This window comes from Oncorhynchus masou, chromosome 24, assembly GCF_036934945.1.
Source record: "Oncorhynchus masou masou isolate Uvic2021 chromosome 24, UVic_Omas_1.1, whole genome shotgun sequence".
Classification (NCBI taxonomy): Eukaryota; Metazoa; Chordata; class Actinopteri; order Salmoniformes; family Salmonidae; genus Oncorhynchus; species Oncorhynchus masou.
This window is the reverse complement of record NC_088235.1, coordinates 6,068,623-6,082,836: the sequence shown is the minus strand read 5'-3', so window position 1 is coordinate 6,082,836 and position 14,214 is coordinate 6,068,623. Positions and strand designations below refer to the sequence as shown.

General features: G+C 50.6%; 1 protein-coding gene across 1 annotated transcript in view; it reads right to left on the bottom strand.

The window, feature by feature from the left end:
• LOC135513372 (testican-2-like) overlaps window positions 1-14,214 on the bottom strand; it is a 71,531-nt gene that overhangs the window by 12,429 nt on the left and 44,888 nt on the right. The window contains exon 10 of the mRNA XM_064936298.1: window positions 13,025-13,087. Coding sequence (XP_064792370.1) covers window positions 13,025-13,087 — 63 coding nt within the window. The remainder of the gene's footprint in view (window positions 1-13,024; window positions 13,088-14,214) is intronic.

The following is a 14,214-nucleotide window of genomic DNA, read 5'->3' as shown; positions in this document are numbered from 1 at the left end:
GCTCCAAAACCGGCATAAAAAAGCCAGACTACGGTTTACAACTGCACATGGGGAGAAAGATTGTACTTTTTGGAGAAATGTCCTCTGGTCTGATGAAACAAAAATAGAACTGTTTGGCCATAATGACCATCGTTATGTTTGGAGGAAAAGGGAGAGGCTTGCAAGCTGAAGAACATTATCCCAACCGTGAAACACGGGGGTGGCAGCATCATGTTGTGGGGGTTCTTTGCTGCAGGAGGGTCTGGTGCACTTCACAAAATAGATGTCATCATGACGAAGGAAAATTATATGGATATATTGAAGCAACATCTCAAGACATCAGTCAGGAAGTTAAAGCTTGGGTCGCAAATGAGTCTTCCAAATGGACCATGATTCCAAGCATACTTCCAAAGTTGTGGCAAAAAGGACAACAAAGTCCAGGTATTGGAGTGGCCATCACAAAGCCCTGACCTCAATCCTATATTAACTTTGTGGGCAGAACTGAAAAAGAATGTGTTAGCAAGGAGGCCTACAAACGTGACTCAGTTACACCAGCTCTGTCAGGAGGAATGGGCCAAAATTCACCCAACTTATTGTGGGAAGCTTCTGGAAGGCTCCCTGAAACATTTGACCCAAGCTAAACAATTTAAAGTCAATGCTACCAAATACTAATTGAGTGTATGTAAACTTCTGACCCACTGGGAATGTGATGAAAGAAATAAAAGCTGAAATAAATCATTAGCTTGTCACGCCCTGATCATAGAGAGCCTTTTTATTCTCTATTTTGGTTCGGTCGGGGTGTGCCTTGGGTGGGTGATCTAGTGTGTTTATTTCTACGTTGGCCTGGTATGGTTCTCAATCAGAGGCAGCTGTTTAGCGTTGTCTCTGATTGGGGATCATATTTAGGCAGCCATTTCCCTATTGTGTTTTGTGGGATCTCGTTTCTGTGTAGTTGCCTGTGAGCACTGCATGAGCGTCACGAGTCGCGTTATTGTTTTTTGTGCGTTTCACTTATCAATAAAATATGTCGAACCAATATCACGCTAAGCTTTGGTCTGAATGTTCCTACGACGATCGTGACATATCTCTACTATTATTCTGACATTTCACATTCTTAAAATAAAGTGGTGATCCTAACTGACCTAAAACAGGGATTTTTTTACTAGGATTAAATATCAGGAATTGTGAAAAACTGAGTTTAAATGTATTTGGCTAAGGTGTATGTAAACTTCCGACTTCAACTTTATGTCTATGTCTTGATAGTGTCATGTTAAAATGGTTGACAGTCCTGTGACAGTTCCCCCTCTGTTTCAGCCCCCTCCCTTCAGACCAACTGTCAAACACAACTGCCACTTTACATAAACACTGTAGCGAGTGGGCGGAGTTACAAATGCCCCCAAAATAAAGAGACGAGACAAGGAATAAGACATTTCAAGTCCCAATGGGGAACTAACTTTAAACTTGTCATCAAATATTTAAAGCCTGTTTTTGGTTTGGTTCCTCCTTATCCTCAGTTGGTACCCATACTGCACCATACCCCACCATACTGCACCATACTGTAACATACTCCACCATACTGCACCATACCCCAACATACTGTAACATACTGCACCATACGCCACCATACTGCACCATACCCCACCATACTGCACCATACCCCATCATACTGCACCATACCCCATCATACTGCACCATACCTCATCATACTGCACCATACCCCACCATACTGTAACATACTCCACCATACTGCACCATACCCCAACATACTGCACCATACCCCACCATACTGCACTATACCCAACATACTGCACCATACTGCACCATAGCCCACCATACTGCACCATAGCCCACCATACTGCACCATAGCCCAACATAATGCACCATACCCCAACATACTGCACCATATCCCAACATACTGCACCATACTGCACCATATCCCAACATACTGTACCATACCCAACATACTGTACCATACCCAACATACTGTACCATACTGCACCATATCCCAACATACTGTACCATACCCAACATACTGTACCATACTGCACCATACCCCAACATACTGCACCATATCCCAACATACTGCACCATACTGCACCATATCCCAACATACTGTACCATACCCAACATACTGTACCATATCCCAACATACTGCACCATACTGCACCATATCCCACCATACTGCACCATATCCCAACATACTGTACCATACCCAACATACTGTACCATACTGCACCATATCCCAACATACTGTACCATACCCAACATACTGTACCATACTGCACCATATCCGAACATACTGCACCATATCCCAACATACTGCACCATACTGTACCATACCCAACATAATGTAACATACTGTACCATACTGCACCATATCCCAACATACTGCACCATATCCCAACATACTGTACCATACTGCACCATATCCCAACATACTGCACCATATTGTACCATATCCCAACATACACTACCATACTGCACCATATCCCAACATACTGCACCATACTGTACCATACCCAACATACTGTACCATACTGCACCATATCCCAACATACTGCACCACTCTGCTGTAGGAGCATTAGGTATCCTTGAGCAGAGGAGTAAAATCACAATCATGTCAGTCGGCCTGTTTTTGGTTTGGTTCCTTGTTGTCCTTTGATTGGCATCTGTACTGACAGGCCTGCGAATCACAACACTGGAAGGAGAGAGTCTCTCTCTCTCTCTGTCTCTGGAGTTGGTTGTGTGAGGGTGCTGTGTGTGGTGAGAGGTTGCTGTCCTTTTTTGTTCAGAGGAGTGAGAGGAGGAGTGAGAGGAGGAGGGAGGGAGAGGAGGGAGGCACAGGAGGGAAGGAGAGGAGGGGGAGGGAGGGAGGGAGGGAGGGAGGGAGGGGGAGGGAGGGAGGGAGGGAGGGAGGGAGGGAGGGAGGAGGGAGGGAGGGAGGGAGGGGGGAGGAGGGAGGGAGGGAGGGAGAGAGAGGAGGGAGTGAGAGGAGGAGTGAGAGGAGGGAGAGGAGGAGTGAGGAGAGGAGGGAGGAAGAGGAGAAGTGAGAGGAGGGGGTGAGGGGAGGGAGGGAGAGGAGGGAGGGGAGGCAGAGGAGGGAAGGAGAGGAGGGTGTGAGAGGAGGGAGGGGAGGGAGGAGGAGTGAGAGGAGGGAGTGAGAGGAGGAGAGAGGAAGGAGTGAGTGGAGGGAGGGAGAGGAGCGAGGGAGAGGAGGAGGAAGGGAGGGAGAGGAGGGAATGAGAGGAGGGAGGCAGAGGAGGGAAGGAGAGGAGGGTGTGAGAGGAGGGAGGGGAGGAGGGAGGGAGGGAGAGGAGGGAGGTGGGAGGGAGGGAGGGAGGGAGGGAGGGAGGGAGGGAGGGAGGGAGGGAGGGAGGGAGGGAGGGAGGGAGGGAGGGAGGGAGGGAGGGAGAATGAATAAGGCAGTAGCTGTGTTTCTGAAAGAGCAGCACCTTATCAAGCGGATGGTGTTACTCTAACTGATGCTTTTTTTGCTCATCACGCAGTTTTTCTCCCCAGAAACCAGGGTTACTTTCTCCAACGTGCCAACGTTCATTCAGGTGAGGTATGAGGTGAAAGTCTACATGGTTTATGTGACTGCAGTCTGAAGTGTTTTGATTGTGGGGAGATTGGAGATAAGCGGCAGGCATGCAGGTACAGGGAGCGGGGAGAGCAGGTACAGGGAGAGGGGAGAGCAGGTACAGGGAGAGGGGAGAGCAGGTACAGGGAGAGGGGAGAGCAGGTACAGGGAGCGGGGAGAGCAGGTACAGGGAGCGGGGAGAGCAGGTACAGGGAGCGGGGAGAGCAGGTACAGGGAGACGGGAGAGCAGGTACAGGGAGTGGGGAGAGCAGGTACAGGGAGCGGGGAGAGCAGGTACAGGGAGCGGGGAGAGCAGGTACAGGGAGCGGGGAGAGCAGGTACAGGGAGCGGGGAGAGCAGGTACAGGGAGCGGGGAGAGCAGGCACAGGGAGCGGGGAGAGCAGGTACAGGGAGAGCAGGTACAGGGAGAGGGGAGAGCAGGTACAGGGAGCGGGGAGAGCAGGTACAGGGAGCGGGGAGAGCAGGTACAGGGAGCGGGGAGAGCAGGTACAGGGAGAGGGGAGAGCAGGTACAGGGAGCGGGGAGAGCAGGCACAGGGAGCGGGGAGAGCAGGTACAGGGAGCGGGGAGAGCAGGTACAGGGAGAGAGAGCAGGTACAGGGAGCGGGGAGAGCAGGTACAGGGAGCGGGGAGAGCAGGTACAGGGAGCGGGGAGAGCAGGTACAGGGAGCGGGGAGAGCAGGTACAGGGAGAGGGGAGAGCAGGTACAGGGAGCGGGGAGAGCAGGTACAGGGAGCGGGGAGAGCAGGTACAGGGAGCGGGGAGAGCAGGTACAGGGAGCGGGGAGAGCAGGTACAGGGAGCGGGGAGAGCAGGTACAGGGAGCGGGGAGAGCAGGCACAGATTCCGTCGCCAATACTGTTGATGTTAATGTTGATGATGTTGATGAAGCCAGGTTGCCCGTGGCGGGTTGCCGTGGCGGGTTGCCATGGCGGGGAGCTCAGGACTCCGAGGCTGATACGCCTGTCTCACAGACAATGAAGAATGATGTGCCCAGTGTAATTACAGACATGCAGGGTGATGTGCCCAGTGTAATTACAGACACGCAGGGTGATGTGCCCAGTGTAATTACAGACACGCAGGGTGATGTGCCCAGTATAATTACAGACACGCAGGGTGATGTGCCCAGTGTAATTACAGACACGCAGGGTGATGTGCCCAGTGTAATTACAGACACGCAGGGTGATGTGCCCAGTGTAATTACAGACACGCAGGGTGATGTGCTCAGTGTAATTACAGACACGCAGGGTGATGTGCCCAGTGTAATTACAGACACGCAGGGTGATGTGCCCAGTGTAATTACAGACACGCAGGGTGATGTGCTCAGTGTAATTACAGACACGCAGGGTGATGTGCCCAGTGTAATTACAGACACGCAGGGTGATGTGCCCAGTGTAATTACAGACACGCAGGGTGATGTGCCCAGTATAATTACAGACACACAGGGTGATGTGCCCAGTGTAATTACAGACACGCAGGGTGATGTGCCCAGTGTAATTACAGACACGCAGGGTGATGTGCCCAGTGTAATTACAGACACGCAGGGTGATGTGCCGAGTGTAATTACAGACACACAGGGGCAGGAGCCCAGTGTAATTACAGACACGCAGGGTGATGTGCCCAGTGTAATTACAGACACGCAGGGTGATGGTAGGGAGGAGTTGGAGGCGGTTGCGGGGAGCCGAGGTGGCTCCGGATTCCATGGAGCTGACCAATGAGGATGGAGGAATGCAGGAAGAGATTGATACACTGTCAGATATCCCCACCAATGTAGATGTAGAATCTCAGGGTGAGTCCCAGTCAGGTTCACTGTACAAATGACAGCAGGTTGCTGATTTTCAATTGGTAATATGATGACTATCTCCCCGTAGCACTCACTTCTGTCATCATGATGTGCTTTGAGATGCTAGTTAATGATCATATCACCCTCACCTTACCTGACACGCTAGACCCACTTCAATTTGCTTACCGCCCCAATAGATCCACAGACCATGCAATCGCCATCACACTGCAAATTGCCCTATCTCATCTGGACAAGAGGAATACCTAGGTAAGAATGCTGTTCATTGACAATAGCTCAGCCTTCAACACCATAGTACCCTCCAAGCTCATCATTAAGCTGGAGGCCCTGGGTCTGAACCCTGCTGTGTGCAACTGGGTTCTGGACTTCATGACGGGCCGGCCCCAGGTGGTGAAGGTAGGAAACAAAACCTCCACTTCGCTGATCCTCAACACTGGGGCCCCACAAGGGTGCGTGCTCAGCACCCTCCTCTACTCCCTCTTCACCCATGACTGCGTGGCCACAAACGGCTGCAACTCAGTCATCAAGTTTGCAGATGACCCAACAGTAGTAGGCCTGATTACCGAACATTACGAAACAGCCTACAGAGAGGTGTGAGAGCCCTGGGAGTGTGGTGCCAGGAAAATAACCTCTCTCTCAATGTCGACAAAACAAAGGAGCTGATCGTGGATTCAGGAAACAGTAGAGGGAGCACGCCAGTAACCACATCGATGGGGCCGCAGTGGAGAAGGTGAAGAGCTTCATGTTCCTCGGCATACCCATCACTGACGATCTGAAAAGGTCCACCCACACAGACAGTGTGGTGAAGAAGGTGCAACAGCGTCTCTTCAACCTCAGGAGGCTGAAGAAATTTGGCTCGGCACCTAAAATCCTCACAAACGTTTACAGATGCACAATTGAAAGAATTATGTTACCCGGTTACATAACCCTGCACTTTAGAGGCTGTTGCCCTATATACAGTGGGGAGAACAAGTATTTGATACACTGCTGATTTTGCAGGTTTTCCTACTTACAAAGCATGTAGAGGTCTGTAATTTTTATCATAGGTACACTTCAACTGTGAGAGACGGAATCTAAAACAAAAATCCAGAAAATCACATTGTATGATTTTTAAGTAATTAATTTGCAATTACATTACATTATTTTACTTTTAGGTACTGTGTATATTGTTGTGCATTGTTAGATATTACTTGTTAGATATTACTGCATAGTTGGAGCAAGAAACACAAGCATTTAACTACACCCCAATAACATCTGCATGTGACAAATAACATTTGATTTGAAGAAGATTCATTTACAGGATTTTTTTTCTCATGATGTAGAGAAGTTTACCCGGACAGCCAATCACATTAAGCCGTCAGTGGGCTTGGATAAAGTTACTCAGAGGGTGTGTTGGCGTCTGAATGGCCGTCTGGCAGCAGGAAGAGCAGAAGATCCAGCAAAGGCAAGAAGGTAGTGGAAAAGAAATCTCCATAAAACATGATGATCAGCATCACAGGGGGAGATCTTTCCCTTGGCTGTTACCTCTGTTGATGGTTCTGAACAGCATCACAGGGGGAGATCTTTCCCTTGTCTGTTACCTCTGTTGATGGTTCTGAACAGCATCACAGGGGGAGATCGTTCCCTTGTCTGTTAACTCTGTTGATGGTTCTGAACAGCATCACAGGGGGAGATCTTTCCCTTGGCTGTTACCTCTGTTGATGGTTCTGATCAGCATCACAGGGGGAGATCGTTCCCTTGTCTGTTACCTCTGTTGATGGTTCTGAACAGCATCACAGGGGGAGACTGTTCCCTTGTCTGTTACCTCTGTTGATGGTTCTGATCAGCATCACAGGGGGAGATCTTTCCCTTGTCTGTTACCTCTGTTGATGGTTCTGAACAGCATCACAGGGGGAGACCGTTCCCTTGTCTGTTACCTCTGTTGATGGTTCTGAACAGCATCACAGGGGGAGACCGTTCCCTTGGCTGTTACCTCTGTTGATGGTTCTGAACAGCATCACAGGGGGAGATCTTTCCCTTGTCTGTTACCTCTGTTGATGGTTCTGATCAGCATCACAGGGGGAGATCGTTCCCTTGTCTGTTACTTCTGTTGATGGTTCTGATCAGCATCACAGGGGGAGATCGTTCCCTTGTCTGTTACCTCTGTTGATGGTTCTGAACAGCATCACAGGGGGAGATCTTTCCCTTGTCTGTTACCTCTGTTGATGGTTCTGATCAGCATCACAGGGGGAGATCGTTCCCTTGTCTGTTACTTCTGTTGATGGTTCTGATCAGCATCACAGGGGGAGATCGTTCCCTTGTCTGTTACCTCTGTTGATGGTTCTGAACAGCATCACAGGGGGAGACCGTTCCCTTGGCTGTTACCTCTGTTGATGGTTCTGAACAGCATCACAGGGGGAGATCTTTCCCTTGTCTGTTACCTCTGTTGATGGTTCTGAACAGCATCACAGGGGGAGACCGTTCCCTTGTCTGTTACCTCTGTTGATGGTTCTGAACAGCATCACAGGGGGAGATCTTTCCCTTGGCTGTTACCTCTGTTGATGGTTCTGAACAGCATCACAGGGGGAGACCGTTCCCTTGTCTGTTACCTCTGTTGATGGTTCTGAACAGCATCACAGGGGGAGACCGTTCCCTTGTCTGTTACCTCTGTTGATGGTTCTGAACAGCATCACAGGGGGAGACCGTTCCCTTGTCTGTTACCTCTGTTGATGGTTCTGAACAGCATCACAGGGGGAGACCGTTCCCTTGTCTGTTACCTCTGTTGATGGTTCTGAACAGCATCACAGGGGGAGACCGTTCCCTTGTCTGTTACCTCTGTTGATGGTTCTGAACAGCATCACAGGGGGAGACCGTTCCCTTGTCTGTTACCTCTGTTGATGGTTCTGAACAGCATCACAGGGGGAGATCGTTCCCTTGTCTGTTACCTCTGTTGATGGTTCTGAACAGCATCACAGGGGGAGATCTTTCCCTTGTCTGTTACCTCTGTTGACGGTTCTGAACAGCATCACAGGGGGAGACCGTTCCCTTGTCTGTTACCTCTGTTGATGGTTCTGATCAGCATCACAGGGGGAGACCGTTCCCTTGTCTGTTACCTCTGTTGATGGTTCTGAACAGCATCACAGGGGGAGACCGTTCCCTTGGCTGTTACCTCTGTTGATGGTTCTGAACAGCATCACAGGGGGAGACCGTTCCCTTGTCTGTTACCTCTGTTGATGGTTCTGAACAGCATCACAGGGGGAGATCGTTCCCTTGTCTGTTACCTCTGTTGATGGTTCTGATCAGCATCACAGGGGGAGACCGTTCCCTTGTCTGTTACCTCTGTTGATGGTTCTGAACAGCATCACAGGGGGAGACCGTTCCCTTGGCTGTTACCTCTGTTGATGGTTCTGAACAGCATCACAGGGGGAGACCGTTCCCTTGTCTGTTACCTCTGTTGATGGTTCTGAACAGCATCACAGGGGGAGATCGTTCCCTTGTCTGTTACCTCTGTTGATGGTTCTGATCAGCATCACAGGGGGAGACCGTTCCCTTGGCTGTTACCTCTGTTGATGGTTCTGATCAGCATCACAGGGGGAGATCGTTCCCTTGTCTGTTACCTCTGTTGATGGTTCTGATCAGCATCACAGGGGGAGACCGTTCCCTTGTCTGTTACCTCTGTTGATGGTTCTGAACAGCATCACAGGGGGAGATCTTTCCCTTGGCTGTTACCTCTGTTGATGGTTCTGAACAGCATCACAGGGGGAGATCTTTCCCTTGTCTGTTACCTCTGTTGATGGTTCTGAACAGCATCACAGGGGGAGACCGTTCCCTTGTCTGTTGATATGTCAGTCATTACTCTGTTCTACCGCAGGAGCATGGCTAATGGAGGTGTTCACAGAGATGTTTCACAGCCAGGAGCATGGCTAATGGAGGAGTCACTGTTTCACAGCCAGGAGCATGGCTAATGGAGGAGTCACTGTTTCACAGCCAGAAGCATGGCTAATGGAGGAGTCACTGTTTCACAGCCAGGAGCATGGCTAATGGAGGAGTCACTGTTTCACAGCCAGGAGCATGGCTAATGGAGGAGTCACTGTTTCACAGCCAGAAGCATGGCTAATGGAGGAGTCACTGTTTCACAACCAGGAGCATGGCTAATGGAGGAGTCACTGTTTCACAGCCAGGAGCATGGCTAATGGAGGAGTCACTGTTTCACAGCCAGGAGCATGGCTTTATGGAGGAGTCACTGTTTCACAGCCAGGAGCATGGCTAATGGAGGAGTCACTGTTTCACAGCCAGGAGCATGGCTAATGGAGGAGTCACTGTTTCACAGCCAGGAGCATGGCTAATGGAGGAGTCACTGTTTCACAGCCAGGAGCATGGCTAATGGAGGAGTCATTGTTTCACAGCCAGGAGCATGGCTAAAGGAGGAGTCATTGTTTCACAGCCAGGAGCATGGCTAATGGAGGAGTCACTGTTTCACAACCAGGAGCATGGCTAATGGAGGAGTCACTGTTTCACAACCAGGAGCATGGCTAATGGAGGAGTCATTGTTTCACAGCCAGGAGCATGGCTAATGGAGGAGTCACTGTTTCACAACCCACTCTTCCAGACCAGAGTGCTGACCAATGCCATCTTGCAGGCCACAGCAGGGTTTAATAAGTTGTGTGACCTTCAAGAAGAGGATGGATGGAAATCTGCCAGAGACATGGTGGAGGCTTCTTCCATAAACTCTACCAGGCTGTTACAGCAGGAGGTGGAGGCTTCCTCCATAAACTCTACCAGGCTGTTACAGCAGGAGGTGGAGGCTTCTTCCATAAACTCTACCAGGCTGTTACAGCAGGAGGTGGAGGCTTCCTCCATAAACTCTACCAGGCTGTTACAGCAGGAGGTGGAGGCTTCCTCCATAAACTCTACCAGGCTGTTACAGTAGGGGGTGGAGGCTTCCTCCATAAACTCAACCAGGCTGTTACAGCAGGAGGTGGAGGCTTCCTCCATAAAGACAACCAGGCTGTTACAGCAGGAGGTGGAGGCTTCCTCCATAAACTCAACCAGGCTGTTACAGTAGGGGGTGGAGGCTTCCTCCATAAACTCAACCAGGCTGTTACAGCAGGAGGTGGAGGCTTCCTCCATAAACTCAACCAGGCTGTTACAGTAGGGGGTGGAGGCTTCCTCCATAAACTCTACCAGGCTGTTACAGTAGGGGGTGGAGGCTTCCTCCATAAACTCTACCAGGCTGTTACAGTAGGGGGTGGAGGCTTCCTCCATAAACTCTACCAGGCTGTTACAGCAGGAGGTGGAGGCTTCCTCCATAAACTCAACCAGGCTGTTACAGCAGGAGGTGGAGGCTTCTGTTCTGTGGGGAGGGGGTGTCTGTTCTGTGGGGAGGGGGGTGTCTGCTCTGTGGGGAGGGGGTGTCTGTTCTGTGAGGAAGGGGTGTCTGTTCTGTGGGGAGGGGGTGTCTGTTCTGTGAGGAAGGGGGTGTCTGTTCTGTGAGGAGGGGGGTGTCTGTTCTGTGAGGAGGGGGTGTCTGTTCTGTGAGGAGGGGGTGTCTGTGAGGGAGGGGGTCTGTGGGGAGGGGGTGTCTGTTCTGTGGGGAGGGGGTGTCTGTTCTGTGGGGAGGGGGTGTCTGTTCTGTGGGGAGGGGGTGTCTGTTCTGTGGGGAGGGGGGTGTCTGCTCTGTGGGGAGGGGGTGTCTGTTCTGTGGGGAGGGGGTGTCTGCTCTGTGGGGAGGGGGTGTCTGTTCTGTGGGGAGGGGGTGTCTGCTCTGTGGGGAGGGGGTGTCTGTTCTGTGGGGAGGGGGGTGTCTGCTCTGTGGGGAGGGGGGTGTCTGCTCTGTGGGGAGGGGGTGTCTGTTCTGTGAGGGAGGGGGTGTCTGTTCTGTGAGGAGGGGGTGTCTGTTCTGTGAGGGAGGGGGTGTCTGTTCTGTGAGGAGGGGGTGTCTGTTCTGTGGGGAGGGGGTGTCTGTTCTGTGAGGAGGGGGGTGTCTGTTCTGTGAGGAGGGGGTGTCTGTTCTGTGGGGAGGGGGTGTCTGTTCTGTGAGGAGGGGGTGTCTGTTCTGTGGGGAGGGGGTGTCTGCTCTGTGGGGAGGGGGTGTCTGTTCTGTGGGGAGGGGGTGTCTGTTCTGTGAGGAGGGGGTGTCTGTTCTGTGAGGAGGGGGTGTCTGTTCTGTGGGGAGGGGGTGTCTGTTCTGTGAGGAGGGGGTGTCTGTTCTGTGAGGGAGGGGGTGTCTGTTCTGTGAGGAGGGGGTGTTGGGGCAGACCAGAATGGCAGTGTGGAAGACCAGGAAACCTGAGATGCAGGGGGAGGGTGTACGGAGCCCAGAGCTGTGCTGCTGGGCCTGGTTCCGCCTCGGCTGACACTGAACCATCGATATGGGGGAGGCTGGGGAACCATCTGGGGGACTTTGTAGTGGTGTGGGGCGTCAGAGGGGGCTCTACATACCCTGGACGAGGAGGGGGGCTTGGTTCTAACTTTATAGTCTGTTGACGTGAAGTGGGGCTTGTTCTGTTGGTGATGTAACTGTTGGACTAATGAAGGTATAATGAAACAAAGCCCCTCTCTCTCTGAGCCTGCTGTGGGCTCCATGGGGTTCACTTTAGCACCGCTCTCCAATCAGCCTGATTAGGCCTTGATTCTGGCTGCTGCCTGTCTGTTTAATGAGCATCCTCCAGCTTCCCTGTTGCTGCAGACACCTTGTTACACAACTACACACACACACGGCACACTCCTAACACAATGTGCCCCAGGCACCTTCTCAGCACTACACAAGTAAACACACACACTGTACCTCACTACATACACACACACACACACACACACACACACACACACACACACACACACACACACACACACACACACACACACACACACACGGCACAATCCAAACACGATGTGCTCCAGGCACCTTCTCTGCAGTACACAACTACACACACACACACACACACACACACACACACACACACACACACACACACACACACACACACACACACACACACACACTGTACCTCACTACACACAGACACACACACTGTACCTCACCACACAGACACACACCAGCCACAACACGGGCAGACGCTAGCAGCAGCAGCTCACACCCGCCTACACCAGAACAGGCTGACGAGTAGATCAGTGGGAATAGATCCTCCACACCGTTATTCCTTATGTGAAACATATGTCCAGGATAGACACTAATATAGAAAACCTTTCAGTTGATAGCAGAGTCATAGACACTAATATAGAAAACATTTCAGTTGATAGCAGGCATAGACACTAATATAGAAAACATTTCAGTTGATAGCAGGCATAGACACTAATATAGAAAACATTTCAGTTGATAGCAGAGTCATAGACACTAATATAGAAAACATTTCAGTTGATAGCAGAGTCATAGATACCGATATAGAAAACCTTCCAGTTGATAACAAGAGTCATAGATAACGATATAGAAAACCTTCCAGTTGATAGCAGAGTCATAGACACCAATATACTAAATTCATTCATCTCATTGTGTGCATCCCAAATGACACCCTATTCCCTACATAGTGCACTACTTTTAACCACAGCCATATAGACCCTGGGCAAAAGTAGTGCACTATGTAGGGAATAGGGTGCCATTCGGGACAATTTCCTGTAAAGTCCCTGTTATAAGACAGACACTTACCAGGCTTCTTCTTGGCCACTTGTTGAACCTGGATCCTCTCTAGTTCAGCCAGACAAGCGGGCTCTGAGGAAGACAACAGAGAAGTGATGCCAGGAAAAGCATTTCAACCGTTCTATTCTAAATGGAATTTCAATCAATCGTTTTCATAATCACACTTTTCTCCTGCATTGATTGGTTTGGTAAATCTTGTATTTCATTCTTTTATACTCTTATTGATTATCAACTAAGTGCTGAGTGAACTAGCATAATGGATGCCTTTGGATGAGAGAGAGAGAGAGAGAGAGAGAGAGAGAGAGACAGAAAGAGAGAGAAAGAGACAGAGAGGGAGGGAGGGAAAGAGAGGAAGAGAAAGAGAGAGACAGAAAGAGAGAGAGAGACAGAGAGAGAGAGGAAGAGAAAGAAAGAGAGAGACAGAAAGAGAGAGAGACAGAGAGAGAGAGAGAGAGAGAGAGAGAGAGAGAGAGAGAGAGAGAGAGAGAGAGAGAGAGAGAGAGAGTCAGTCAGTCAGTAACATTCACATCCCCAGAAGCAGAAGCAACACTATTGGTGATGTATTTATACAACAGTGGATCTCAGCAGTCTAACACAGCCTTAAGATTGATTTTATTTGACAGTTTTAAAGAAATAGTTTGATTTTAAAAACTTGTCAGGGTTAGCACAATACGGACAGGACTTATTTCCATTGTGGTCCCTTAAACCCCAGATTGGTCACACACTCTCCCTCCAGAAGCAGAACCCTGGGTCAGTCAGCCAGTCAGCCAGCCAGTCAGCCAGTCAGTCAGCCAGTCAGTCAGTCAGTCAGCCAGTCAGTCAGTCAGTCAGCCAGTCAGTCAGTCAGTAACTCACTCTCCCTCCAGAAGCAGAGCCCTGGGTCAGTCAGCCAGTCAGTCAGTCAGTCAGCCAGTCAGTCAGTCAGTCAGCCAGTCAGTCAGTCAGTAACTCACTCTCCCTCCAGAAGCAGAGCCCTGGGTCAGTCAGTTAGCCAGTCAGCCAGTCAGTCAGTCAGTCAGTCAGTCAGTCAGTAACTCACTTTCCCTCCAGAAGCAGAACCCTGGGTCAGTCAGTCAGTCAGTCAGCCAGTCAGCCAGTCAGTCAGCCAGTCAGTCAGTCAGTCAGCCAGTCAGTCAGTCAGCCAGTCAGTCAGTCAGTAACTCACTTTCCCTCCAGAAGCAGAACCCTGGGTCAGTCAG